The sequence below is a fragment of the Canis lupus genome, chromosome 7 (assembly GCF_011100685.1).
Source record: "Canis lupus familiaris isolate Mischka breed German Shepherd chromosome 7, alternate assembly UU_Cfam_GSD_1.0, whole genome shotgun sequence".
Taxonomy (NCBI): domain Eukaryota; kingdom Metazoa; phylum Chordata; class Mammalia; order Carnivora; family Canidae; genus Canis; species Canis lupus.
In genome coordinates, this window is record NC_049228.1 from 80455111 (window position 1) to 80481786 (window position 26676).

At 54.1% G+C, this 26676-nt stretch overlaps 1 protein-coding gene and 1 long non-coding RNA gene across 8 annotated transcripts in view; one reads left to right on the plus strand and one right to left on the minus strand.

Annotated features, from left to right (window-relative positions):
- LOC119872627 (zinc finger and BTB domain containing 7C) overlaps positions 1-26676 on the plus strand; it is a 335100-nt gene that overhangs the window by 190448 nt on the left and 117976 nt on the right. Inside the window, exon 1 of one of the 6 annotated variants that reach the window (XM_038543995.1) lies at positions 25452-25558. The exons of the other annotated variants lie outside the window; for them this stretch is intronic. Within the exon in view, the coding sequence (XP_038399923.1) occupies positions 25554-25558 (5 nt within the window). The 5' untranslated portion in view covers positions 25452-25553. Of the gene's footprint in view, positions 1-25451; positions 25559-26676 lie in introns of those variants that run through there. 6 annotated transcript variants of the gene reach the window in all.
- LOC119872628 lies at positions 1261-21625 on the minus strand. 2 transcript variants are annotated; one of them, XR_005362737.1, is made up of 4 exons: positions 21326-21625; positions 13475-13547; positions 4606-4810; positions 1261-4436 (listed from the first exon to the last, which is right to left on the minus strand). It is a non-coding gene; the product is annotated as an uncharacterized LOC119872628 (long non-coding RNA). The 2 variants fall into 2 exon arrangements; XR_005362738.1 differs by lacking the exons at positions 1261-4436; positions 4606-4810 and adding an exon at positions 9548-10290.

A 26676-nucleotide genomic window follows, 5' to 3' on the forward strand; every position in this document is an offset into this window, starting at 1 on the left:
TTTTCCACCAAATCCGAGGTTGTGTGTGAGATCAATACAGACACTGGATGCATTACAGGGAATCCACACTGGGGAGCCTCCCTAGATCTCAGAGAGAGAGAGAGAGAGAACGAGAGGGATGGCCCTCTCTGGACAGCTGCAGCTAAGGGCCGCCAGAGGCCCGTGAGGTCAGCGAAGAGTCATCCCGAGCTCCAGGTGGACAGTCGCCAGGATGGTGCTCCCCATGTCCACTCACTTTTCTGCAGGGCTGCTTCTCGCATAGGGAGCTCTAGGTACGCCCAAGATGAGGGGCAGCTGAGATTTAGTTAGTTGATCAGGCTTAATTATCTGTTCCCAGCAAGCAGAGGATGCTGGCATGTTCTCAGTCTCAAGAGTCACAGCCAGTATCTAGGTGGCATTAGCAGCTCACATCATGCTCGCCAGCATCCTCTCCTACGGGCTTTGCAGAGGCTCTGGAGGTACTTCCATTTTGCAGGTAAGGAAACTGAGGCCAGGAATAAGTATTCCTCTTGAGCCCGCTAGCTAATAGGTGATAGAGCTGACATTGGTGCTGACCCTCCGCTGCGCGTCACTGGGTCTCTGACTGTGGGACAGGCCTGCTGGGTCTGCCCCTGGCTCCTGCTCACTCGTCCCGGAGAAGAGGATCTGGGTGGGCTCTCAGGGGTCTGGTTGTGGGGGCTCTCTATTCTGACCACTTGGCATCTTGCTTGTGCTGGCTTTCTTGGGGTGTACAGGGTCACCTGGCAATCTTGGGCCAGGCAGGAAGGTGGTGATGGCTCTGCTCTCAGAGAAAAAAGCTCATGTGTGTGTGTATTTCTACCACCTCTGGAAGGAAGGAGGCCTCCCTTTGGAGCCAATGTTTGGCCGATTCAGGTCGAGTTCCCAGAAGCAGAGCTTGAGGCAGAGATTCAGGTGCTGTGATGCATCCAGGGAGCACTCTTGGGGAGTACTTGTCAGGGAGAGAGGAGGATGTGTCAGGACAAGTCTTTCCTTGGCTCCTTCCATGTGAATTGCAGTGCACGGATAATCTGGCTTGGCAGCCAGGGGCAGGCCTCAAATAACCCTCATTCACCACCGGCTATTCCCACGATGGTGCTGCCGGTATAGCTTCCAAGGCATGCCCTTGACCAAGAGTGAGGGTCTGGAGAACATCACATGCAAAGGCAGCGGGGGAGGAGGTGTCCCAGCCAGAGAAGGGGATCTGGCCAGGGGGCAGCGTTGCATCTACTCCTCTGCCTGTCTACACCCCAGCTGTGAAGACAACCAGATGTGGTTTTGCACCGGACTTAGCAGTAATTTTTATCGTAGTAAGCTTGCATTTTAACAGCGTAGGTATTACGATAGAAATCGGTAGTGCCAGAATCTGTCTTCACTGAAATAAGTATGTGCTTTTTTTTTTTTAAACTGTCACTTTATTCTCAATAGGTCATACAGTCCCATGACTCTAAATGCAAACATACCAAAAGGTATACAGTGACAAGTCTCCTTCCCATGTCTGTCCCCAGGTGGCCTGGCTCCCCTCCTGGTGACACCCTACGTTACCAGGGCTTGGGGTTACTTTCCGAGGACAGTCTATGCACACCGACAACGGCGGGGGGTAGATTTCAAAGCTTTGGTGCGTCTAATGCAATACAGTGAGACAACCGCTGTCGGTGTCTTCCTTCCAAAGCAGATGAGCTCAAATGTGCCTTTTGTTTGGAGAGAGAGAGAGAGCGAGAGAGAGAGAGAGAGAGAGAGAGCAATCCACCCAGTCTGCTCTCAACAGAATGTTCCAAATGCATCCAAACCCGACACTTCCAAACTTTTTAAAGTCACTGTATATACAATCTATGTTGGAATTGCAAATTTTTACTACTTCCTCATTAAGGCAAATCACCGATAAAGAGTTCGAGATGCTGTATTACAGCCCTTGAAAGCCTCAAATATTTAAAATAATGTAAAATTTCACAGAATTCACCACCTAGTCCCAATTATTCCAGCCTCACTGTATTTATTGCCTGATGGCATTTGCATATTGTTCGATGACTCACTGCAACGGGACTCGTTACTCCTGTGTGTTTAGATGCCCTTTAGTGCCAGCACCTTGTAGACTCTTCTACCGTGTTTTCCTTTCATGGAGTGACTGCCCGGATTCAGAGGTGCTTTCCCAGCACAGGAGCTGGCTGGTCAGTGATGGAGGACCCTCTCCAGGTCGGGGAGCTCCCTGTTATAGGAGGTGAAAGAATAGCCAGGACACGTGTCTACAAAGTCACACAGGAAGTGTATCCCCTGAGTGCCAGGGGGCGGGGGGCAGGTTGGCTACCCGGGTCCTGTCCTGGCTGAGTGTCCTGTCTCTGGAGCTTCATTATCATTATTGCCTTGATAGGCCCTTTACCTTGTTTGAAATCCAGGCCATCGTGCTCATGCTCTGTGAGCTTATCTTCCCAATTTTGGTTTCCCGGGTGCTGCCTAATGCCTATAAATGGCCAAATAGAGAGCTGACTTTGTAATCTCATAGGCCTGGCGTGTGCGTGTTTTTTCTTGCAAGCAAACTCCCCCCTTTCCCTTCTCCTTCATGTTCATACTCTCTCTGAGGTTGCCAGAAAAATCCTCTAACTTGTGCCTGACCTGTTTCAGCCCCGAGACGGATTTTGGTGGTACCCCCATGAGGCCAGGGGGTGAAAAAAAAAAAAAAGAAAAATCTCATTTCCGTCCAAGAAATGGAATCATTATCTTGATTGAAATAGTATCTTCCCTCAACCTGCAACCAGATAAAGCATCAAATTGGTGGGGTTTCCTTATCACTGCACAGTTTGCAGGACACAGAATAATGGCCTGTCAGCTGCCTCCGGTGGGCGGGTTCTGAGAGGCAGAGCCCACAGCCCTGGGCCTGATCTGGATCATACAGTGTCTGGTGCAGCCTACAATAATTCCGTTAACGACAGCCCTTCTTCTGTTAAAGCGAGCAGGCTGTGCCAAGCCTGGAACAGCGCGAGAGACGCAACCACTGCTGTAACTGTGGGGGAGGTCTTTAATTAGACACCATTTAACCTATAGGAGCAATTGCCCGAGAGACTAAATGCTGTAGATGTTTATCTGTCCTGGAACCTGGTGCCCACGAGGCCTGCATTTTCCAGGACTGCAGTCAGAGTGCGGGGTATGGGGGTGAGAAGGAGGGCTGGGTCCTAGTTTTGGGTGGACAGCCAGAGGCCAGCAGACCAATGCCTTTGGGAAGGAAATTGAAAATGCTGTGGGCAGGGAGGCAGGAGGTCTGGGTTCCAGGGGCCACAGTCTGCTCGTTGTTCGGAGAGGGTGACGTGGGGGTGCCCGCAGGAGGAGGTGAGGCAGTGTTTGCACAAAGTCCAGAATACCAGCTGTACCCTCACCCCTCTCTGTCCCCCATGCCCTGAGAGGGGAGGCGCTGCTGTGTCCCAGGCCCTTTTGAGGGCTTACCCTGTGGCGGGCCTGTTCTAACCATTTTACATGCATCGATTCACTTAATCCTCACCACAGTCCTATGCATTAGAAATTCCTATCATGGGTCTTTGGCCAGTGAGAAGGAAAAGAGAGGTTAAGTAACGTGCCCGAGGTCACCCAGCCAGGAAAGGGGTGGAGCTGGGATCTGAAGCCCAGCAGTCTGCCTGGAGCTCTTGCAAACTTAGAGTAGACTGCTTCGGGGCCACATGCTATAGTTCAGACACGTGGGGGCTTTCACCAGACCTTAAACGTTCATCCCGTGATAGGGAGAAGCATCTCTGTAATGTTCCAAAAGGCACAGAGGTGGTTCCTGAGGTGCACGTGGGAGGTTGAATCCTGTTCTGGCCAAGGATCCTGGTCTTGGGCTCCTGGGAGCTCTGACCCTCTCTTCACGTGGGATCCCGCCAAACGGTCCCCAGGGATCTGCGCACTGCAGGGCCCTGAGGCCCCAGGGGAGGCAGGGTTTGCCCCCCATTTCCCTGCCCCCCTGTCTAGTTCATCCCCTGACTTCCTGCAGAGCCCTCCTGGAGGCTCTTGGCACTGCCCTGTGGGCCAGGACTTCCCCAGAGAAGGAACCAACCCCCGCACCTGCCCCAGGCCTGCTTCATTCCCCTTGCCCCCCAGGCACAACGTAGGTGGAATGGAAGCCCCTGTCTTCAGAATCTTGTTTTCAAGAGGCCTGCCGGCCTGCCAGTGAGCGTACCTGATTACCATGGTAATCACCAGCCGACGGCGTGATTGTGTAATACATTTCCATCAGAAATATGAACAGGTGTGCAGGGGAAATCAACAGTTATCAACAAGCCAGGTCTGGGGTGATTAATAGTGAATTTGGGATTGCTCAGAGAAACAAAAGAAAAGAAAGAAGAAATACCTTCATTTGTGATCAAGGTCCTTCCTGCCCTGCCTCGCTCCCCCTGGGTCTGCTCACATTCCTCCTCGCCCGTCCTTCTCCTCCTTCCTTTCCAGGGCGTAGCCGGCTGTCAAATACACCTCCTCTAGGACGCCCTCCTTGGGCCACTCAGCCTCTGGGAAGTTTTGCCTCCTCTGACCGGTTGCAGCCCCCCACATGGGGCCCTGTGTAGTCTCCCTCCCTCCCAGCCAGCTAGAAGCCCCCCTCACCCCACCCCACCCCGTCGAGGGACATACCTGGTCTGCTCTGCAGCCGTGGCCACCAGGCATAGAAGCTGCTTAGCCAGCTCCTATCAGCTGGAGGCTCCTCAAGGCGGATGAACCCCTCACCCACACTGAGCTAAGAACCTCATTGTCTTCCTCGGGGTCCAATTAAATCGCCACTGTGACACGCCTGGGTGACTCTAGAGCTCAGGATGCCGAAAGCCAGATTTCTGTGTTCCTGAGGAGAAAACAAAATTTGCTGGCATCCGGGTATCCCTTCCAGGGACCAATGCAGCAGCGGCAATCCAGAAGGACAAATGCAGCACTTGTGACTCCTATGCCTCCAGGTCACTGAGTCCTCACCTCCTCGACCCTCTTTCCAAACCAGTTGTTCTAGCTCTGGACATGGGAAACCGTGCTCCTGAGACCAGGAGGGGTCCTCCCGCTCCCACCTGCTGCAGGCCCCCCGGGGCTCCTTGGGAGCCAGTGTGAGGCTGGGGGGCTGTCCTGCGCCGGCCTCTTCGTCCCCGTGAGGGGGAGGCCGAGAGGCTTGAGGGAGGAAAGGCCTTCTTCACTCTCGAAGAGGACAATACATCAGAGAAGCCACCAGACCCGCTCCGAGGATGTGAGAGGCATGAGCTAATATTTTGATTTTTTTAATAGAATGAATAATAAAGAGCCCTGAGTGTGTCTTGGAACTAATTTTGAAGAACACGTGCTGCCACATGCTCCTCGAGTTGAATCGGATTCCTAAAGAGTGGATAACAAAAGGTTTAAACCTGGGGGAAAAAAAGACATTCCTCCGCCAACTTTTCTCCCTTTTAATTCTCTTCTTTCGATGCTTCTCGGTTAACAGTAACTTTACGAAAAGATGAAATACAGTCAGAGCAGGAGGCGCTGAGCCTCGGAAGGACGCCTGAAGTGGCAGCTCCGGCTTTTGTTCTGCTGCATGAATGGCTCCAAGGTGGGTCCCCTCCCCGGGTGCAGTAAATCCAGGGCCTCGCGGGCAAACAGCAAACAACCAGGACAGACGGACAGACAAGGCACCACCTCCCTCCACAGGTGTCTGCCTCCACGCGGTGGGGCCAGGCAGGAAGCAGGTGGTTTGAAGAGAGTTGAGTCCAAAGGCCAGTGCAGGACAGGGAACCCACAGGACCTGGGGCAGTAGCCCAACCCTGGGGCCGAAGGGGCAGGGAGAGAAGGGATGCTGGAAGCAGAGACGGTGAGGGTGCTGTGGAGGGGGCCACCCTGCCTGGGCTGTGCCCTGGGGCGCCCCTGTAGTCAGGGAAACCAGGCATTCAACATCTGCCCTCCCTCCCTCTGTCCTCCCCCTGGGGCCCCTCGCGCTTCCAACAGGAAGGAGCACAGAGGGGAAATGACCTGTGCTGTGGTCCGTAGGGGTCATGGACAGGGTGCATGGACAGGGTGGAGAGTGGGTCTGAGGGGGCCAGTGGACACAAGTGTGGCACGATGACTCTTCTCCAAATGACAGAACAGGGGCAGAGAGGGAGCCCAGCATCCTTCTCAGGACAGGCCTGGGTAAAGGCCAATTTTAGGGTCTCCAAGAAAGTCCCCGTCCAACGAAACGTGCCTCCTCCCCAGCCTATTCTCCAAGGGTCACTGTTCTTCCTACCAGAACAATACTGTCACAAAGAGTTCCCCTGCGAGAGGAGAGATGGGCCATACTGAAATGCCACATCCGATCCTACAGTAAGAGAAGGAGCTGAAGGTGGGGCAGGGTGGGGGTTTGGTGGGGTGACAGCTGGGGCAACCCTAGCAAGACGCCTGGGAGTCTCTAGGAGTGGGTCTTGTAGGACGTTCCAGCCCGAGGGTAGACGAGGAAAGTGGGTGTCAAGCCGAGAGCACCGGGCAGCAAGCTCCCAAGGCCCAAGCACGACGGGGGGGCCATCCGCCTACAGAGGAGTTTTTGCAGGTGGCCGCCAGCCTGAGGCCACCCCGAGACCGCTTGCTCGTCCTGGGGTCACAGTCCTGCTGGAGACCGCCGTGGGCCTGGGAACTGCAGGCAGCTCCCAGGCCTGCACCCTGCGGGGGTTCCTGCTGATGAGAAACGAGACCCGTGAAGCTGTAGCTCACATTGACTGGCCACAGAGCTGATAAGCCCTTGCCGGTGTCGTGTCATGTGTGTCCAACGGTCCGCGAGGTGGGCATCGCCCTACAGCGGAGGAGCAGAGGCAGGGAGGAAAGTCACTGGCCCAAGGCCACATCTCCCAGATGGCTTGATTTTCTGCACTGCCTCCCAGCCTGGCTGCCTGCCAGAAGTCCCCTGGACAAGCAGAGAAGGTACAGAGGGGCCTCCTCTGTACCTGTGGAGAAGTGAATGTCATTCGAAAGTTGGAACGTGCATTTAAAATCATTTTATTTGGAAATGATTTCAAATGATGGAAAAACTACAAAAATGAAAATAGTACAAAGATGACCTTTATTTCCTTGTATCCTAGTTACATCTGTTGTTAAGGTTTTACCCCACTTCCTCTGTCATGCGTGCTCTATCATGCATACGCACGCGTGCACACACGTGCACATAGGCATTTTGTCTGAACCATTGGAGGGTAAGTTACCCCTAAATACTCCGGTATGTGTCTGGTTGATCAGTAAATGTAACACAACTACACACATGGGTCTGATTTACCAGTATACCATTTGTATTCCAGTTTTGTCAGTGAGCCTCCGAGAGCACCTTGCCCTCCAGGAGCAGATCCCAGCTAGGGGCCAGGGGGTTGCATTTAGTTGCTGTGCCTCTTTGGCCTCCTTTAATTGGGAACATTTTCACAACCTTTCTTTGTTGTTTACGACCTTGACATTTTTGAAGAACACAATACCCCCTTCTTATTTTCAATAAAATATTCCCGATTTGGGGCTTGTCCAATGCTTCCTGGTGGTGAGATCCAGGTTACACGGTCTTGGCCAGAATCCTGCCTCAGCAGTCTTGGGTTTTTGGGTTTATTCTCATGCGATCTCACACTGGTGAGCCCTCCCGGTCCTCTTTGGTCCTCACTGGTGATGTAAATTTTAATCTCCAGGTCAAAGTATTACCTATTTCTCTCCTACGTGGTAATTGTCTTTGTTCTTCCTTGAGACTAGTGTGTGGTCTATGGAGAGACCCTTTGAAACCCGGCGTATACCCTGCTCCGCATCAGCTTTCCGCAGGGCTAGTATCTGTTGATGTCTCTTGCCTGATCCAGTCCTTACCAGGATGGCTGCAAAGTGATGCTTTCCTGGCTCCAGTGCTCCCTCCGTATTTATGAGTTGGCCCTTGGCATGCTGCAGTAGCACTGTATACGGAGGCGGTATACGTTTACCTATTAATAAGCAGTAAGATGTATTTGTCTGTTATCTGTGTGGACTGATGAGTTCCCGTTTTTCTGATAGTTTATTATTTCTCACTGTGCTCAATTATATTTTGGTACATAAATTGGCCCAGACTTGACGGGTAGGAGCCTCTACAAGCTGACTCTCGTGATATTTGTAAATGCCGCCATCCCTGTTGCGGAGCACTTTCTTTACTTTCTGGAATGAAAAGAGGTTCCAGGCTCATCATGTACCTGCCATGAATGAGCCCTGCAACCAGTCCTTTCTCTGAAATGCCTGGTTCCTTTCAGTGGGGAGTGGTATTAGAGACCAAAATCTGGGCTCTAAGAGTACCCACTACTGCTGGGTGTCTTTGCCTCTTTGCCCTTTCAGGGGGTGGAGCTAGGAAATACGTGCATGTGTGTACACATTATCTTTCGTATGTGCATGTACACGGATATATACACACGCACATAAACGTGCATATGCGCTCACATGTTCGTATGTTACAAGTCACAGTCCCTGTTAGTACCTCCAGTTCCAATCCACCTCTGCAGGGCTGCTGCTTGTGTCTCCCCCCGTTCCATATTCATATGTCCTTTCCCCACAGTGAAAACCTCAAAGCTGTCAACACATTCAGTTGTTTGCTTCATCCTATGTTACATCAAGAGTAACGTCAAGATGGCTTCACGGCTGCAATAAACAAACCTTGCCCTCCCACCTCCATCTCTGCTGCGTTCTTAAAGTAGCTCCAAGGAGTCCTTTCTTTCTTTCCTTGGCCTTGGTGGGCTAAGAGTGCTTATTAGAAATACAGTCAGGTTTGTTTTTTCCACTTTGTTTTCAGTTTTAGGGATTTTCCCCCCCTCCCCTTCTTATTGGTTTAAATTTTCTTAAATGGGTAGAATGTTAACATCCTCTCAAAAGCCAGAACTACACAAAAAGCTGTACTATGAGATGCGTCACTCTCTCCTGCATTCCCACAGCCCCATTCTCCCCTGCAGGGAACCAACTTAATTCTTTTATGCTTACACTTCTATTGCTTTCTGTAGAGGTAAACACGTTTTTATGTACGTCTTTTAATTTTCCTTTCTTTTTATACACAAAAGATACCCTATCATATATGCTTTTTTTTAATGCTTTGCTTTATGTGTTCAATATCATTTTCTGTAAGACACTCCACGCCAGTTCATAGAGGTCCTTTCACATTCTTTTTTATAGCTACACGGTACTCCCCATGTGTGCACACCATCATTTGTGCCACCACTATCCCCAGGATGACAGTTGAGGTGGTTTCCTGTAGTTTACAATTCCAAATAATGCTGCAGCACTCAGGCATGTGTGTTACGGATGCTTGGGAGTGTATCCTCAGGGTCAATGTCTAGGAGTGAGCTTCCTGGCTTGAAGCCTTAATATGTACGGAGTTTTGTTAGGTGTTTCCAGAAAGCCCTCCATGGGGTTGTACTGGTGTGCTTTCCACCCCGTTTTCTCATGACCTTGGGACAGAAGGTGGTGTCAAATTTTGGAATTTTTTGCCAATCTCATGAGTATGAAATGGTACCTTAGTGTCGGTAGTTTGGATTTGCATTTCTCTTATTATGAGTGCAGTTGAATATTTTTCTGTGCTTAAGGATAACTTTTATATTCCTTTTGTGAATTGCCCATAATTTGCTCATTTGCCCACTTTCAAGCTGGGTTTTTGGTTCTTTGTCTCTCAATGTTTAAGACCACACACACACACACACACACACACACACACTAGCGATCTTATTTCTTTACCTATGATAGATGTGGCAAATATTTCCTCCCAGTTCGTTATTTAACTTTGACTTTACTTACGGTGTATGCCACAGAAATTATTTTTATTTTTATGTAGTCGATTCCTCAGTCTTTTCTTTGGTTGCCTCTGGGTTGTCAGTCACAGATAGAAAAGCCTTTTTGTACATTGAGGTGATCGAAGAATTCACCCACGTGGAAACACAATTTTAATGGCTATATACTATTTCATTGGAAAGAAAAATCATTGTTGTTTATAGATGCTAAGAGGCGAATTGGGATGGCAGGCAAATGCAGCAGAGGGCAGAGGAGGAGGGACGGGAGCATGTTGCAAGGGCGGGGGTGTGAAAGCCTGGCTCCCAGGTGGTTTCGGGATGAACAGAAGAAATGGGTCTCTGCCCCTCAGCCACAGAGGCTCAGGCAGGGAATCAGGCCCCCTGGGAGGACTATGGGAACTTCAAAGGAGAGGCGGGGAGGGATATAGGGGCAGGGCAAGGGTAGGGCAGAGCTTTGGGAGTCCTCACCCTCAGGCTGTGTCAGTGCGTGAGCGCCTCCTGAATGTTGCTGCTTGGGCACCTCACTGGCTTCCCCCAGGTCTTGGCTCTTCTCTGGGGAAAAGTGGGACCTGAACAGGGCCTGAGATGAAATGAAGGGTGCATGTGTGTGCAGACCGGGGAGTGGCGAGGCGTTGGGAAAAAGAGGGGCGAGATTTCATTCTGGAGGGGGTGGGAAACCACTTCAGGACTTGAAGCCATTTAATAAATCCTGTCAAGTTGGGGAAAATGGGGTCGGTGACTGTCTCTTCCCAGAGCCACTGTCAGGATTAAATGAGGTAATCAACGTAGATATTTTCCTTGGGCAGAGGGCCTGGCGTGGAGTGGAAGCTCGGCGAACGTGAGGCTCTTGTACTTGCGGGTGTTTGTTGGGGGTGGGGGTTCTACTGATTCTCCTCATCGGGTCTCAAGTCTAGTGCCCTCGATGCAGTGGGACACCAGTGGGACTGTTCAAATCATGGTGCCAGAGCAGGAAGTCTAATAATCAAACCTTGAAGTAAACCATCTGTCCGCTTTCTGGTTGAAGAGGAAGATGGCTCCAAGGTATCCATGTTATAGAAATGGAAACTGAGGCCCAGGGAGGGTCACACAGCATGTTGATGGCTTACAGGAGGTCCCTGCTGTCCCCCAGGAGTCCTCCCAGAAGAGACGTGGGCTCTCAGGCCCTCCCAGCGCATGGCCCTGGGGAAACGTGTGCCGTGGGCCTCCCACAGAAGCTTCCCAATAGCTCTGGGTGGCCCGCTTCCTCCCGGGCCGGGCTCCCCTGGAAGGGAGGAAACCCCCAGCCAGGAGGAGGCAGCAGCCGGGTGAGGTGCCACCACAGGACCCCAGGCCTCCGTTGCCCTGCTCCTCCCGCATCAGCTGCAGCCCGACAGGCACGTCCCCCCCCCTTCCCCGCCGTGACCCCGCGAGGCCAACCAACCAACTGTGTGGAAAACTAATAAGTCTGTGGCCCTGTGGCTGGAACCCGTCCTTCAGAGCTCGCTTATCTGCCTCTCCCCGGGCTCCTGATGATTGAGGCCAGGAGGTTGCCGGAATCTCTCGGACCACATTTAGGAGGCCAGGCATGGACACCGGCTCTCTACCCCTCCTCTGGCAGAGAGACCCCAGGGTCCCTGAGCAGAGCGCCTCCTCCCCCAGGGCCCGCAGGTGGCTGCCCTGAGACTTAAGACGTGCTGGGAAGCCCCCACTCAGACCTATCTTCCCACTGGAGGGCTGCTGAAAATACTTCTTGCAGCTTCTTCAGCCGCTGCCCATCGCTCCAAGCCTGTCCGGCCTTGGCGCCCAAGCCCATGCCACGTGTCCCCAGATACCCTTCTCAGTCCTTCAGAATGAAGAAGAGTTCCATCCCCCACCCCCACCACACCCCCAGCCGGCACAAGGAGGTCTCAGCTTCCTGGGCAGGCCTTGCCATGTCGGCCCTTCATCCAGGTGGCTGAGAGCAAGACTGCCTGTCCCTTTCCGTGAGAACGACCTGAGAGCTGGAGCTACTTCTCCTTCAGCTCTGACTCCTCCCCAAAGGCTGAGCCACCGTGTCTCAGACAGTGGGTGCTCAGTGTTGAGCTGCTGAAATGCAAGTGGAAAGACCGCAGTGTTCAGGAGCCGGAAGTATGCTTGAACTCTGGCCAGGCACTTGCTGAGTGTCCTGCGGAAGCCCCTTCAGCTCTCTGGGCCTCTATTTTCCCGTGTATTAAATGGAATGATCATATCTGCTGTGCAAAGCTATGGCACCAATAAAGTCGGCTACGTGCCCAGCCTGGTGCCCCGTAGGCCCACGTCCATTCATTCAGACACTTACTATGTGCCTTCTTTGTGCCAGGCCGCGGGGCAGCCAGAGGGCAATGAGCTAAGGCCTGAGTACAATTCTGCACGCTGACATTGGGCGCCCACTCTGCCCGGGTCATGCTGGGGCTGGTGCCAGGCTGATGGGTGCAGCATCCCTACCCTCAAGGTGCCCGTGGTCTTTCCCATCATGGAGACTGTGGGTTTTCCAGATCCTTTCCAACCATGCAGTTACTGAGATCAGCCCCCAGAATTTCGTGATGGGTGATTTCCAGAATATACCTCACTGAGTTGAGGCCCTGGCTTAGGTATGCGAATTGAGGGCCAAGAGGGAGGGAGGATTCTTTTTTTTTTTTTTTTTTTTAAGATTTTTATTTATTTTAGAGAGAAAGGGAGAGAGAGCACAAGCCAGGGGAGCAGCAGAGGGAGAGGGAGAAGCAGGCTCCCATGGAGCAGGGAACCTGGTGTGGGGCTTGATCCCAGGACCCTGGGACCATGGCCTGAGCCAATGGCAGACGCCTCACCGACTGAGCCCCCAGGTGCCCCCGGGAGGGGGAATTCAAGGAACAGGGCTGGCTTCCTGATCTCAGAGAGCTCTCTCTGTGTCACACCCATTGCTCTCCAGAAGGTGTTGAGATGGCCAAAGCAGGCCTCAGTCCCTGCTGTGGGGAAACTAGATGTGGGTCAGCCAAGGGAAGGGGCTGGGAGACTGCTTTGTTATGCTTTAAGAGTCAGGCCTGGGAGCATTGTAGGCCGGGAGTCTGCAGGCACGGGGCGGGGGGTGGGGGGGAGAGCAAGTGAGGCTCTAAGCCGTCTTGTGCCAGGGCGGTTGGACCTGACAGCCCCAGGTTCTAGTGCCCCACTCCCAGTTGGGTGGCTGACAAGTGCCAGTTGAGTGTGGGCTGTGTGCAGAGCCCGGGGTACACTCCCTGTGGAGTCAGGAAGTGAAGGGTTCCTGCCTCAGGCAGCAGACCATCTTTGGGTGGGAAAGCACCACACTCCCATGACATGGTGGCAGGGGGGCAACCACAAGCCCCTGTGGCCACACAAAAGTGTGACTCCCATCATCTGTCATGTGTGTGGAGAGGATGGGCCTGGAAGATGGGGTGACCCCAGGGAGGGTGGGCTAACCTAGGAAGGCTCTGGGGCAGGCACCTGGGTGCCCAGACCTCACAGGCTTTCCCAGGTTCTCACTTCCTTTGCTGAGGGGTTCATGGGTCTCCTCCTCCTCCTCCTCCTCTCCTGGCCATCTCTGGATGTCTGAGAACCAGCAGGAGTGCCAGCCCCTCCCCCAACCCAACAGCCAAGCCACACAAACCCGAATATATACGAAAATGCTCATCTTTGGAGCTGTCCCTGGTTTGGTGTGCTCTCCCAGGGGCAACACTTCTCTTTGTTCTGGATGTCTCTCCCCCTTCTCCCAACCCAACATTTCTTGGGGTGGGGGGTTGGACCTTGGGACCCCAGCTCTCTTCTCAGCCTACCTGTCCGTCTCTGGAGAGGCTGCCAGGCACACCGGGAGCTGTGGTGAATGGGTCCCCGTCCATCAGGTGCCCCCTGAGCAAGAGGAAGGAAGATGCTGGTTAGCCAGAGTAGGAGGGGGTGCTGCTGCGGCACAGACCTGGCAAAGGCAACGTGTCGGACCACTCCTCGCTGGTGGCAGTTAGGCAGTGAGGAGCGCCATCGGGTGTGTGCAGATGGTGGGAACACCCTTGATCACTGGCCTGAGCACTCACAGGTGTTGCTGGGGGAAGGCCGCCTTTGGGATGAGCACAGTTCACATGGGGCTTTTGGTGAAAAGCTAATGGAATGACATATTAATTGCATATCTGACAAGTTAAGAGAAATAAGGGGTGGAGGGAGGAGATGGGGTCAGGGAAACACAGAACCCTTCCCCATGCTCCCCCGTAACAGGGAGAGTGGGCAATTTATCTCCCACCACAGGACATTTCTGAGACCAAAGATGGCCATTATTATAAGGGAAAGCAAGTGTAGAATGAGACTTTCTCAGTAAACAGGAGACTTTGGGAGCCGGTATAATTGGCTGTCGGTTGTCCTGTTCATTTTGCCCGTGAGCAAAAAGAAAGAAGGCTTCACAGCCCTCTAGGTAGTTAATGGGCTGTGTGGCCCTTAGGATATCACCTCACCCTCTGACTCCTGGTTTCTCTCCCATAAGTTTCATTCATTCATCCTGCAGGCATTATTTTGTGCCTTTCACGTACAAGGCAACGGGCCAAGGGCTGGAAAGTCAAAAGTGAAATCACATGGTCTCATCTGGGGACCTGGAACGGTTAAGGAACAGTCGGGGGAGGCTGCCTCTGACATATGTCCAATTGAGTGGCACAGATAACGGTAAGGAAAGAGCAAGGTGGGGAGCATGTGCCCATTTTATGGAAGAGGAGCCTGAGGCTGGGATGGCATCACGTGCCCAACAGCACACAGCCAGGGAGTGCAGAACGGAGGTGCAAAGCCTACGCCGCCTGGCTATAGCGTCTGTGCTCCTTCCTTACCCCTCACCTTCCTCTTCTCCACGCCCCACTGGTTCCTCCTCCTCAGCCCCATCCAACCATCTGGCCACAGCTCTCATGGTGCAAACATACTCCCCCTGCCCCAAGGAGACAGGTCAGGAGCCCCGCAGCAGGTCCCGAGGTGGCTGCGGGTCTTGGCCAGAGCACATCCCTTCCAGCCTTCCGAGCAGAGGGGGTGGCGGACAACAGCGCGCTCAGCCCCCGGGGACTGCTCAGGGGAGCGGGAAGGTCTGCGAAGCCCTGGGCAATGCTGGATGCAAAGGATGGGAGACCAATGGTACATTCTCTGTGCAAGCCCACCGAAGCAGTGACCGGACCCCAGGGAGCCGGACCTGCCCGAGGTCTCACTGGCATGTGCCTGCATCTCACACCGGTACTTTGTAGCCTGGGTCCTTCCGCTAAGGCATTGCCCCCCTCACCTCTCCATGGGCGCCTACCCTTGGTTTTAATGTTTCAAAAGCAATTATTAGTGAGATTGAGCGGTGTGAGCGGTAGTAGCGGGCATTTCTACTTGGTGCTTTTCCTTACCGATTTCCGAGAACTCCTTAGACCATCGGATTAAAGGTAGGTCTGTCGTGCACAAGTACCTCCTCCCACCCAGGTGACTTTCACCTCGGACTGTGGTGTCTTTAGGGCCTGAAGGTTTCTGACTTAGTCGAGTCGTCCCTTATGGTTTATGGGTTTTGCAGCACGTGGAGGGAAACCTGCGCGTTGACCGTGTACTTGTCAAAAACACAGATTTGCCAGAGCATCAAGGATCCAAAAGCTTTGGTACAGATATCCAGGAACGCTCTTGCAGCAAGCAAATATTTCCCAAGGGCCTCTCTGCCGGGAGGCCCAGGATCACTGTGGACCCGCCCAGCCCTCGTCCTAGACATCTCGCCCAGCACCCCAGATTTTGTGCCGGGCTCTGCCCTTTGCTCTCCTTTGCTTGGCTGATAAGCTCAGCGAATCAAATATTTGACTGTGCCCTCAGAGTATGTTTTCCTGGTCACCAAGGCCAAATCCGGGCACAGGGACTTGTTTTTCCTTTTGGTCACCCTGTCCTCCTCCCCTGTCCCTTCCCCGTGCTCCGAAAGGCATCTGAAGATTCTACTGAAGCTGTTTTATGGGGGCGGGCACCATTATCTGTTGCTGCTTTCATGGCAAACTTTTCACAGAGCCAAGTACAGAAAATTATCTTTTCAAACATACCCTTTGATGTAATTTTATAAGATCTGCGGTAATTGCCCTAGAATCAGCTCAGAGGAACCTTGAAATCCAGTAGCTGCTGTGTTATAAAAGAAGCAAGAAGCCTGGGCAACCAGAAAAGCACTATTAATCCTGTTGGGGCTCATCCTTACTAATTCATTGTTTCTGGAAAGCGGGGGAGAAAGATTGCTTTGAAAAGTTTCTTGGAAGGACCCAGAATCTATTTGCTAGCGTGCGTGTGCACACGCACACCCACCTGCGGCACTACAGGGATCTGCATTTAACATTTCAAGTGGGTAACTCAAGCATTAGGTCTGTGCTGGGTTGGTGACTTTGGTGTCCCCATGTCATAGTGCCACATGCTTTCAGGGTCCTTTTTTTTTTTTTTTTTTTTTTTTTTTTTATTTGCTGGGCTGAGTCACAGTCAACTGCAAAGAGGCAAACATGGAGGCCCCAGTAAGGGAGCAGCTGGCAGGGAGAAGGAGCTGGGCCAAAGGCTCAGAATAGCTGGTTCTGGCGCCAAAGGGTGAAAAGGGCAGGGGAAATGGGTAGGCTGGGACCCGTGGGAGGGGCAGCCCGGACAGGGAGAGGAAGTGAGGGTGGGTGTGTGGCTGTGGCCTGGGGATGGCTTGTCCCGGAGACGTTTTCAAAGTGGAGATTCAGGAGTGGGCGAGAGGCCTGTGAGGGTGGAGGAACGGTCTGGACTTTGCCTCTGGCCAAGGAGGGACTGGACACAGGGCTACGTCCGGATAGCCATCGTGCAGAGGGCAGACGCAGGCGGCTCTGGGGGATGGGTGGATTGGGCTTCAGCGGGCCAGGGACAAGCAGGGTTGAGCAGAGATCAGGGCTGGGCTCAGCTGAGGGCTTCCAGCTGAGGACGGGGAAGAGGCTGCCTGGGGCACGGGGACAGAGCGTCGGGAGCCTCCCTCCTGCTCAGTGTACAGGAGGTGCCCACTCGGTGTGCCAGGGGCCTCACTGGCTGCATCCCAAAGGGCTTGTTCCTGGTGGACAGCAGTCTCCAGGGCCACATCAGCAAAACCATCACCTAGTATTTATTGAGCACCTACTGCATACTGCGTGCTGGACAAGGCTCTGTGCAGAAGTCAAGAGATGTCTAATAAGCAAACATAGCGAGTACTAAAAAATTGGAGCCCTTGGCAGCCTCTCCCAGCTAGAATCCCAGAATCTGAGGAACTGGAGGAGATCTTTCAGAGATCAGTAGGTTGGGTCACCCCCAGGGCTTGGATTGCACACTGCCATCCTTGCCAACTGCTGAGTGAACCCTGAAGGCGCCGGCAGCTCGTCACCCCCAGGGCTCCTGCTTTCACCTTGGGGCCACACTGACCAGTAGAAGGAACATGGAGGGCAGGAGAGCACCAGTCAGGGGCTCCAGGCCCAGGTCCTTCACCTCTGGGCCCTGGGTCTTGGAGAGCCCCTCGGTGCCTCAGCCTCCTGGTCTTTGCCCCCCGAGCCGGCCACACAGCCCCAGCCCACCTGCCTTGCGGAGCTGCGGTAACAGCACCTCGCCCTCCAGGCGGGGATCAGCTGTTCACAGAGGGCTTTACCTGCCCATCTGAGCCATGGTGAGGAGCCCTGGACTTAAATGAGCATGGGGATGCGTCTTTAGCCTCCACTCTGTTTCCAACTTGCTCCATCAGCACAGAGCCCTGCGGGGAAGCCTTGGTTGAGCCGCTGGTTTGCACTTTGTAGGTGAGCTAACCCAGGCTCAGAATGGTTAAGTGACACGTCCAAGGACACGCACATCCAGCTTGTGACGGTGGGCTGTCTCCTGGCACTCCAGACCCGTGTGCCTCCCACCCCACAACTCTGTGCTCTCAAGGGAGATCAAGAGACGATAGCAATCATAGGATCCGCCAACTGTGCGGGTTCACTTACTGCAGCGCCGCTGCGTCAAGCTCCTCCCCCAGAACAGCTTGGGAAAACAGCACAGCGGCCCTCATCAAGGGCCTGCCCCGTGCCAGGCCCATGACCTACCATGTGCTCACCGGCCCGGCCCAGAAGCACCCTCTGAAGCACGTAGGCAGTGCATCTTGCGAGCCCAAGAGAATCACTAATGTGGCTCCCAGAAAGCAAGGAATGCCCTGGAAGTGGTCTGTTCCGTTTTCTAAAAGCAACACATGTTTTTCATCGTTCTCCATAATCATCTCTAATTTTTAATGTATGAGGGATTCTTTTTGCCCAGATAGTTGAATAAAACTGAGCATCAGAAAGATCAGCCACATCCTATCCTGTTTCTTCGCATCACTTCTGCTGTTCACCCCCACTCTCAAGTCACACACTGGGGTCCTCCTCATCTTCATGACAATGCCACCCCCTGGGTATTTTCATGTCCCTTTAACAGATGAAGATCTGAGGCCCAGAGAGGTCAAGCAGGGTGCCCTGAAACACTGCGCTGCCACTGCCCTCCTGCCACGTGGTAGATCTGTGAAAGAGACCTAGTGGTGCGAGCTGGGGAGGAAGGCTTCCTGAAGGAGCGGGGGACCTGAGCGAGCTGGCGGGGGGAGCCCTGGCACACAGAACACACAGGGCTGCCCCAGTGACCTCAGGGGAGGAGGAGGTCCTGACTGGTACCACAGATGGCAGGAAGAGAGGGGGAGATTGCCGCAGAGTGTCTGGGCTCAGAATGGGGGCAGGGGGGCGCTGAACCTTGGTCGGGCCACCCTGTTTCTCGTCGGGGGTGCAATGCCCAATGCACTCCCTTCACGGCCACCTGAGACAACACAGCACCCAGGTTCCAGAGGCATCGGAGTCTCCTCTTCCCCTCCTCTCCCTGCTAGATGGGGATTCCTCTTTCTTTCCCCGCTTAGATGCTGCTTCAGTGGCCCTCTGGGGGAGGCCCATCCACCTTCAGGAGCCAGGGGCACCTAGCCTCCCCAGGACTGGCCCTCCCCATAGGGACACCCCCAGTCCCCGTGCCGGAATTCACACCTCCACCCTATCCCTGTATCTTGTGAGGGAGGCAGGCCTTTGTGGCCAGTGAGAAACTGAGAACCTGAAGAGTTGAAGAGTCTGGCTTCCTATTTCAGAGAACTGGCTTTGCAGACCAAGGACAAATGTTGTATGATTCCACTTGAGTGCAGTACCTAGAACGGACAAATCCACAGAGACAGAAAGGAGATTCAAGTTCACCAGGGGTGGAGGGAGGAGGCAATAATTGGGAAGTGATTGCTTAGTGGTTACCAGTTTTGTTCGGGGTGCTGAAAACGTTTTTGAAATCATGGTGATGGTTGCACAGGGCCACGAATACAATTAATGCCACTGAATTGTGCACTCAAATGGTTAAAATGGCAACTTTGAACATATATATATATATTTTTTAAGATTTTATTTATTCGAGAGAGAGAAAGAGCACACAAGTTGGGGGGGGAGCAGAGGGAGAGGGAGACTCCCCACTGAGCAGGGAGCCTGATGTGGGACTTGACCCCAGGACCCTGGGATCGTGACCTGAGCTGAAGGCAGACGCTTAACCAACTGAGCCCCCCAGATGCCCTGATCTTATATATTTTGTACCACTCAATTTTTTAAAGTCATTCTCAGGTAAAGAAGGTAATCAAAGAACATCAGTCAAAAAACAATGTGCAGGAAATGTATCAAGCAGGTGCAGGTGTGCCAGAAACCCAGCTCTGAATCCAGGCCCCACAGGTATTAGCTTTGTGGCCTGGGCAAGCTGCTCAGCTCCCTCTACCCGTGTTTCCTCATCTGTAACGTGAGGTTATGGTGAGGCTTCTGTGGACTGGTGTGCATGCAGCTGGAACAGAGCAGCAGAAGCTCTGTGATGGGCGGCTGTCATGGTGATGGTGATGGTGTTCGTCACTACTGTGAAGCAGCTTGAACTCTCGGAGTTTGGGGGGTGGGGGTTGGGCTGGCCGCTGTCTGGGGCTCTGTGGGGAGATTAATCTTGAGGGTAGGGAGAGGGGTGGGTAAGCCGGGGAGGACAACTGGGGAGCCAGTCTAGGAAGCTCATGTGCATGGGTCGAGTGGCAGGTTCTGTCTCCTGAGGCATCCCCAGCAGGTGGGGCAAGTACCAGAGCAGGTCTCCAAATGGTGTGGGGTTTGATCCTAGAAGGGCCAGGTCCCCTCCTTCTGCTCTGGTTTGCTACCCGAATATGCACAAGGCCATAGAAAGTGGGTGATGCTCCAGGGCTACTCATGCGCATCCCTGAACACTCATTGTCTTCTTGCAAGAGTAGCCTACCTTGGAGTGTGAGCCCCCAAGACACGAGGAACTGGAATGATCGGTAACTGTTTGCTCTGGGTAGAGCCATTCAGGCCAATAGGACACGGGGTGCTCTCTGCTCTGAATTGCTGTGTGAACTTCACCTTGTTGGTGTGCAGCTGCCCTCCTCTGTGAAATGAAGTGTCTATGTGTCCTTTCCACCAGGAATGCTGGTGCATTTTGTGACCTTACTTGTCTGTCTTCAAACAGAAAAAGGGGCTGCCATAACTTGATCAGCAGCAGGATTGATAGAATCGTTTTGGTTTAAGATTTACTAAGGAATGATACGGCTTGGCTCCCTATACCAGCTGGATGACTTGGGGCAAGTTGCCTAAATTTTCTGTGCCTCCGTTTCTTCATCTAAGGACAGCAACAGTCCCTATTTGAGGGCTCGGGGGGGTGGGGGGTGGGAAGGGAGGTGATGGTGAGGAATAAATGAGCTAATATGTGTAAAGTTATTAGAATAGTGCCCAGCCCATAGAAGGGGTTTAGTAAACATCTGGAGCTGCTTGCATGTGAAGAGCACTGTGCGAGCTTCCCGAGCAATCCAGGGAAGCCAGAGGCCCAGTCTCTGAATTCTAGGGGCACATTGGCCTTTGCTTAGTGACGCAAGATAGTCTCCCGTGATACAATACAACGAGAAAGTGCATCATCCAAGTGCATGAGTGTAAGTGCTGGAGGGGTTCTGGGCAGGTCAGGAAACGAGGAGGGCCAGGAGAGCATTTGGCCCAGGTCATGGGTAGGCAGAGAACGAGAAAAGGGAATTCTACCTGAGGGTGGATGTGGCCGTGTGTGCACATGTGTGTTTGGAGGTCTGTGTGTGTTTGCTAAGAGAGCATGGACAGTGGCTTACCCCGGAACGGGGAGCCTGGGCCTGGGGACCCTGAGGCAGAACGAGGATCTGTGTCACAGCCACACACACCTCTCATGCCTGAGGCTGTGAGCGGGAATATGCCTGCACCGAGCACAGGAGCAAGCCCTTGTGCATAACCCAGGGTGTGATTAATTTAATTATTTCAAAAGCCCCTTTGGTATTTCATGAGGGTCATGCCCCAGCTGTGGGCTGGACTACAACGGCAGCAGGTTTCAATAAAATCAATTAATTTAATTTGATTTGGTTTTATGTACTTGGAGCTGGTGCCTCTTGAACTCGGTATGAAAATTATTGCAGAATAAAAATGCATATTAGTACTCAAGCCCAGTGTCCTTGGACTCTCTTCAGGGAGCCTGCAGTACTGATCACAAAAGCAAATGCCCCCTGGCCTGGCAGGAGCCGCTGCCCACTGCTCCCGCGCTCACCCCCACCAGCCTTGGACAGTGTTTATGGGGGTGAGGTGTCCGTCTGTATGGCTCCCTCTCTTCCAGAAGTGCTTTCTTACCTGGCAGTGAAGTGAATGCACTTCCATTTTGCTCTCATGAACGGAGCTCAGAGGGGTTTGGAGTGGCCTCGGTCTCCAGCTCCTGGACTGCCGTTGTTAGCTGAATGAAATGGGGACCCTCTGCTGCCGTAGCTGACACCTCGACCGTGCCCCCTGAGGAGACACATGGACCTGTGCAAGCCCCTTCACTTCTCCGTGCTTCTGTCTCCTGTCCATGAGTCGGAGGGCTGGGTGCCCGCTTGCGAGGCTCCTTGCAGCTCAGGGTCCTGACCTGCAGGACAGCTGCGTGCCCTGGACAGCCCTGCCTCCTTCCTGCTCCCCCACAGAGGGCCCGGAGCCAGCTCCCTGAATGGCCCACGGACCGCACCCTGCCTGCACCTCCCAGCAGGAGCGGCTTCTCCCCCACATTCCTGCAGGTCAGAGCAAGTACTGCTTTCAAGAAGGGTGGAGGGTTACGGCTCAGGGGCCACCCTGTCATTTTACAGATGAGGGAACCCGTGTCCGGAGTCACACAGCCAGAGCCGTGGGCATGGACGATTTCAGCCACATTCACCGTCATTATAAAGGGTGGGGATTTTGCTCAGGCTGCGTTTTCCAACCGTTCCTTTCATTCCTCTTTTTCCTGTTGAGATGGGAGATGGCCAAGCCACCTCTGGGGCCTCCCCAGTGAAGCAGATGCTGACACCAGCCATTCCGGAGCCACTGCAGCCCTCTCCAACCCCTCGCTGCCTGCTGTCCTAGTGGGAGTGGGCTGGGGGTGCATTCCTCCGAAGCACCCCCCAATGATGCCTCACATTCCGCTCTGCCCCTCCCACAGCCCCTCCTCCCCACCTGGCGTTCAGCACCAGCTCAGATCCCCTGACTTGGTGATGTGTTTTGCACATAAGTCTTCCCTCCTCAGGGCTCCTCCGTGGCAGAAACTGAGTCTGTCCTTTCTGTCCTCATTCTCTTTACTCCTCCAAGCCTCTCTCTTGCGACAGGCACCCTGACGTGCTGAGGACTGCCCGGCATACTCTCCTCACAGCATCTGCTTAATCCCCACGCTGGCTCTGCAGAGTGGGAAGGATGGTCCCTATTTTTCTGTTGGGGGCCGTGGCTCGGAGAGAAGGTCGCACAGCCCAAGTGACAGGGCTAGGATTCAAGGCCGCGGTCTCACTCCCAGATGCCTGCACCATGCCAAGTGGCCTCTCCTGCACAGAATAGGTGTTCAACAGATCTTTAACGACAGATTATACCATACTCTTCCCTCTGCCAACAGCAGATGCCCCCGGAGAGATGATGGTGATGATTACTAATGCTACTACTAACAGTAATAATAATTATTCTTCTCTACCAAGCAACTCTTAATGTGTCATGCACCAAAACAATGCCCTGAGAGGAGGGTTCTGTGATCGCCTCCACTTTACAAATGCAACTACTGAGGCAGAGAGAAGGGACTTGCCTAAGGTCACCCAGAAAATAAGTGAGCTGGGCTTCAGTGCAGCCTGCTTTTGAGGCCCAGGCCCCCAGCCTCCCCGCCCTAAAATCTCCAGGTGAACTGGAGTCCTGGGCTCTGCGGGGCTCCAGAGTTCAGGTAGCCCGCCCGGCTGTCAGGGCCGCTGGCCTGGGGGGGACGGCAGGGGGACCGACCCGGCAGCGGGCGGGGCGGGGGGGGGCCGACTCGGTGTTCTAGGCCCTCGGCCCCTTCCACACCCCGCTGCCCCTCTCCCCGGGCGGGCGGGCGGGGCGGGCAGGGAGGAGGGCGCGGGCGGGCGAGAGTGCCAAGGGGAGGCGGGAGCACCGCAGGCGCCAGAGGGCGAGGGGCGCGGAGGAGGCCAGGTAGGGCTCCGGGAGGGGCGGGGAGCCTGTGGCCAGGGCTGGCCGGGGTTGTGGTTACATCACAATCTGCTTTCTGGGGTGGGGGGGTGGTTGGGAGAGGTGGGCGAACCAGCCTGAACCGGCCGGGCAACTCTCAAAGAGGGGCGTGGGCCCTGCGAACTGTGGGTGCTGCCCAGCACCCTTTATCCTCACCCTGCTCAGAAATTTTTCTGTGAATCCGCCCTGTTGGCTTAACAGTTGCCCCCATGACTGTTCCACCTCTCTTACCCTGCCCTGCCTTCCTCCCCTTCTCTCCCCTCCCCTGCCCTGCCCTCCCCTGTCCCCCTCCTCTCTTGCCCTCCCCTCCCCTCTCCTCTCCAGATTGGCTCCTCCGAGGAATCAGTTAGCCAAAGGCAGGCACCAAGCTCTTGCCCTCAGCTGTCCCACTGCCACCCTCTCCTGGAGGACTCTGGTGCGTGCCCTCCCTTGCTCTTTCCCTGCCCCTCCCAGGGCTCTCTGGGGTATGGCAAAGGAGCTTAGTGAATCAGAGCTGAGGGCCCTCCCTCCGGCCCCAGCCCTTTAGGGGCCCTTCGGGGTCCCCCCCTCCTCCTGTGGCCTTGGAGGGCCTAGTGCCCACAGACCCCTGCTGGCAGAGAGGAAAGACCTAGGCAGCCCCAGCAGGGTAAGAACCTCACTCTTCCCCAGGCTGTCTGCATTTTGCAGAGGTTTCTGAAATGGGACCTGCCCTGCCCCCTCACTCAGCAGTTAACTCAATTGGTGGAATTCCAAAGGCTGGACACCAGACTGGGGAGGGGATGTTCAAGGCAGGGGCGCTTTTCAAGGAGCCTGGATCACATCCAGAAGGGCCACCACCGTCTCCCTCATGCCCCCCCCCCTCCCGCTGTCCTGCCCCTGTGTCTCTCTCTGTGACCGTTCGACTTCTAATTCATCCCCGGAGGCTCTGAGTTCTTACACTTCCAGGTGGCTAGCGGACACTCTCCCTGTGGCTAATGGGAGTTTCGTGGCTTGCTGAGCTTGTGTTTGTCACGACTTTGCAGCTTTTTGACCAAGATTACCACAATCTATACATCAGGACTGTTAGGAAATTGTTTAAATAACTAGGATCTTTAACAGAACTGGACCACAGACATCAACATCCCAGTCCTGGCTTTTGTGGACGGAGGCCATTGAGATGCAGAGAGGAAATGACCTGCCCAAGGTCACACAGCTTGTTGGTGGCAAGGCTGGGACTCTAATTCACCTCCTAGCTCTGGGTCCAGTGTGCTTTAATTTTAGGCCAGCTCTGTGTTAGGGACCTAGCTTAGCACCTGGGTGGCACGGAGATGAATGACTGAGGCTTCAATGAGGAAGTTGGAGAAATACAGCATTTCGCAGAAGTGAGAAGACCCCGAGGTCCCCCTGGGAGCCTGGGACTCTAGCCCCTTCCCGCTACCCTGGTGAAACGTCTCTCCAGGGTAGCTGGAGACCACCAGCAGGAGCCTAGCATCCTCTTTGGTCACTTCGGGCCTCGTCATTGTGCCCAAGGAGACTGTGGGTCTGGAGGTAGGTGACGCATGAGCCAAACTGGCAACTCCAGATCAGAGCGATCAATACCGGGGCTCTGCATTCATTGCCCTCAGCCAATATCTGAACAGATTGCAAAAGACCGAGGCATGTCTGTTCCTGCAGGGACTCTTGTCATCCTGAGGCCCTGCCAGGCATTGTGTTAGGAGACCAGGATCCCACAGATCTGGAAGCGCTGGGACTGGAGGCCCCGGCTGTTGACTCTGGGCTGCCCCAGCCCCTGGGGTCCTGCCTTCGGGGCATCGGCTGTGTGTGAGCACAGACAGGGTTGGGAAGGGCAAAAGGAGACTGGAAATTCAAGACAGTTGGGCTACAACAATCTACCTTAGGAAAGTATTTGAAGAGGAAAGGGACCGAAATTAATGATTAAAATAAATAATACTTTTTGTTGTAATAGAAGCTCATGAACTTGGACCTCACTGACATGGGATTTAGGATAGTTGAGCTTGGCTGTGGGGAGATTCACCTTTGCACTGTCTGTGAACACAGCTGGATGAATAGATAAACCGCGCACGTGACTCAGGGTGGGGAGGAGGGTGCACGCATGCGACTTCATTGTGATGACAAATTTTGGCCGGAAGCAGGTCAGCTCTGCTCACCTTGGTAAACATTTTATTTACAAACATTTGTTGGGTACCTTCCACATGCCAGATTCTGTGCTAAGTGCTAAATTAATAAGCATGAGGCAGCACCTGGGAGGGGGTGCTGCAGGGGCGTGGGAGTGGAGGGCGGCTGCAGGCGGGCGAGGAGGAGTCTGGAGTGCCTGTGGTAGGGGCAGAGTGACTGTGGCTACATCACATTCCCGATGGATCTTTAATATTTTGACTCCTGCTAAGGAAGACTCCTTATGAGGTAAGAATGATCATTCTTCCCATTTTACAGACAGGGAAACTGAGGTTGGTATCGGGAAACCACCAGGATTCACACCAGGGCAATCTGGTTCTAGGGTTTATTCTTTTAACTGCCGGGTTTTCCGTGTTAGGACAAGGGGGGTTAGGATGGCGGGGAAAGAAAGAAAAATTAGGATGGCCTGTGACCCCCTACTCCCTCCAGATGCTTGGGATCTGGTTAGGAGAGGTAAACATGGGGCCTGGCATGCAGTAGGTGCTTAATAAGTGAATTAATTAGACCTGGGTTTGAACTGCTTGAGGGCAGATGTGGGCCTGAATGTCCCAGCATCCCCTGCCCCTGCGCTGCTGCTGGTACATAACAGACATCAAATGACAGAGCACCACAGTACCTGAGGGTGGGGGAGACCACCGTGCCAGGCATTTGTCAGTTAAGAGACTGGCCTGGGAGGGGAGGAGGGCAGAAGGGGTACACCCACGGCTGCGGGGCTTTAGGGTGCAGGGCTCCCTCCGCAGTGCTCTCATGGGCTGCTTGGAAGCAGATGCACTGAGATAGATGCAGGCAGAGCAGTTGACTGGGCCTGCGTTTTCTCCAGAGCCCTAGGTTCTCACACCCACCCCCACCCCCACACCCCTCACTCCCACCCCGACCCCGGGGACTTGCCTTGGCCCTCGCCCTCTCCCTGGGACGGCCCCGCCCCTCCTCCCCCTGTGCTGAAAGAGGGCCTTCCAGGCCTTGAGCTAGGTGAACCAGGCAGGGAGGGGAAGACCATGCTGGACGCTCTTCCTCTTGGCCTCTGCTTGCTGTCCTCTGCCTTTGGAGTGTGCCCTCTTCCGTTCCCACCAGGGCAGGCAAGAGACCTAAGGACACTTTCTTTTTTAAAGATTTTATTTTATTTATTCCTGAGAGATACACAGAGAGAGGCAGAGACCCAGGCAGAGAGAGAAGCAGGCTCCCTGCCGGGAACCCGGTGCGGGACTCGATCCCAGGACTCCGGGGTCACGCCCTGAGCTGAAGGCAGATCAACCCCTGAGCCCCACCCCCCTCCGGGTGTCCCAAGAGCTAAGGACCTAAGGACACTTATTCCATGTGTTTAGTGAACAAACAAACACCCCACCACA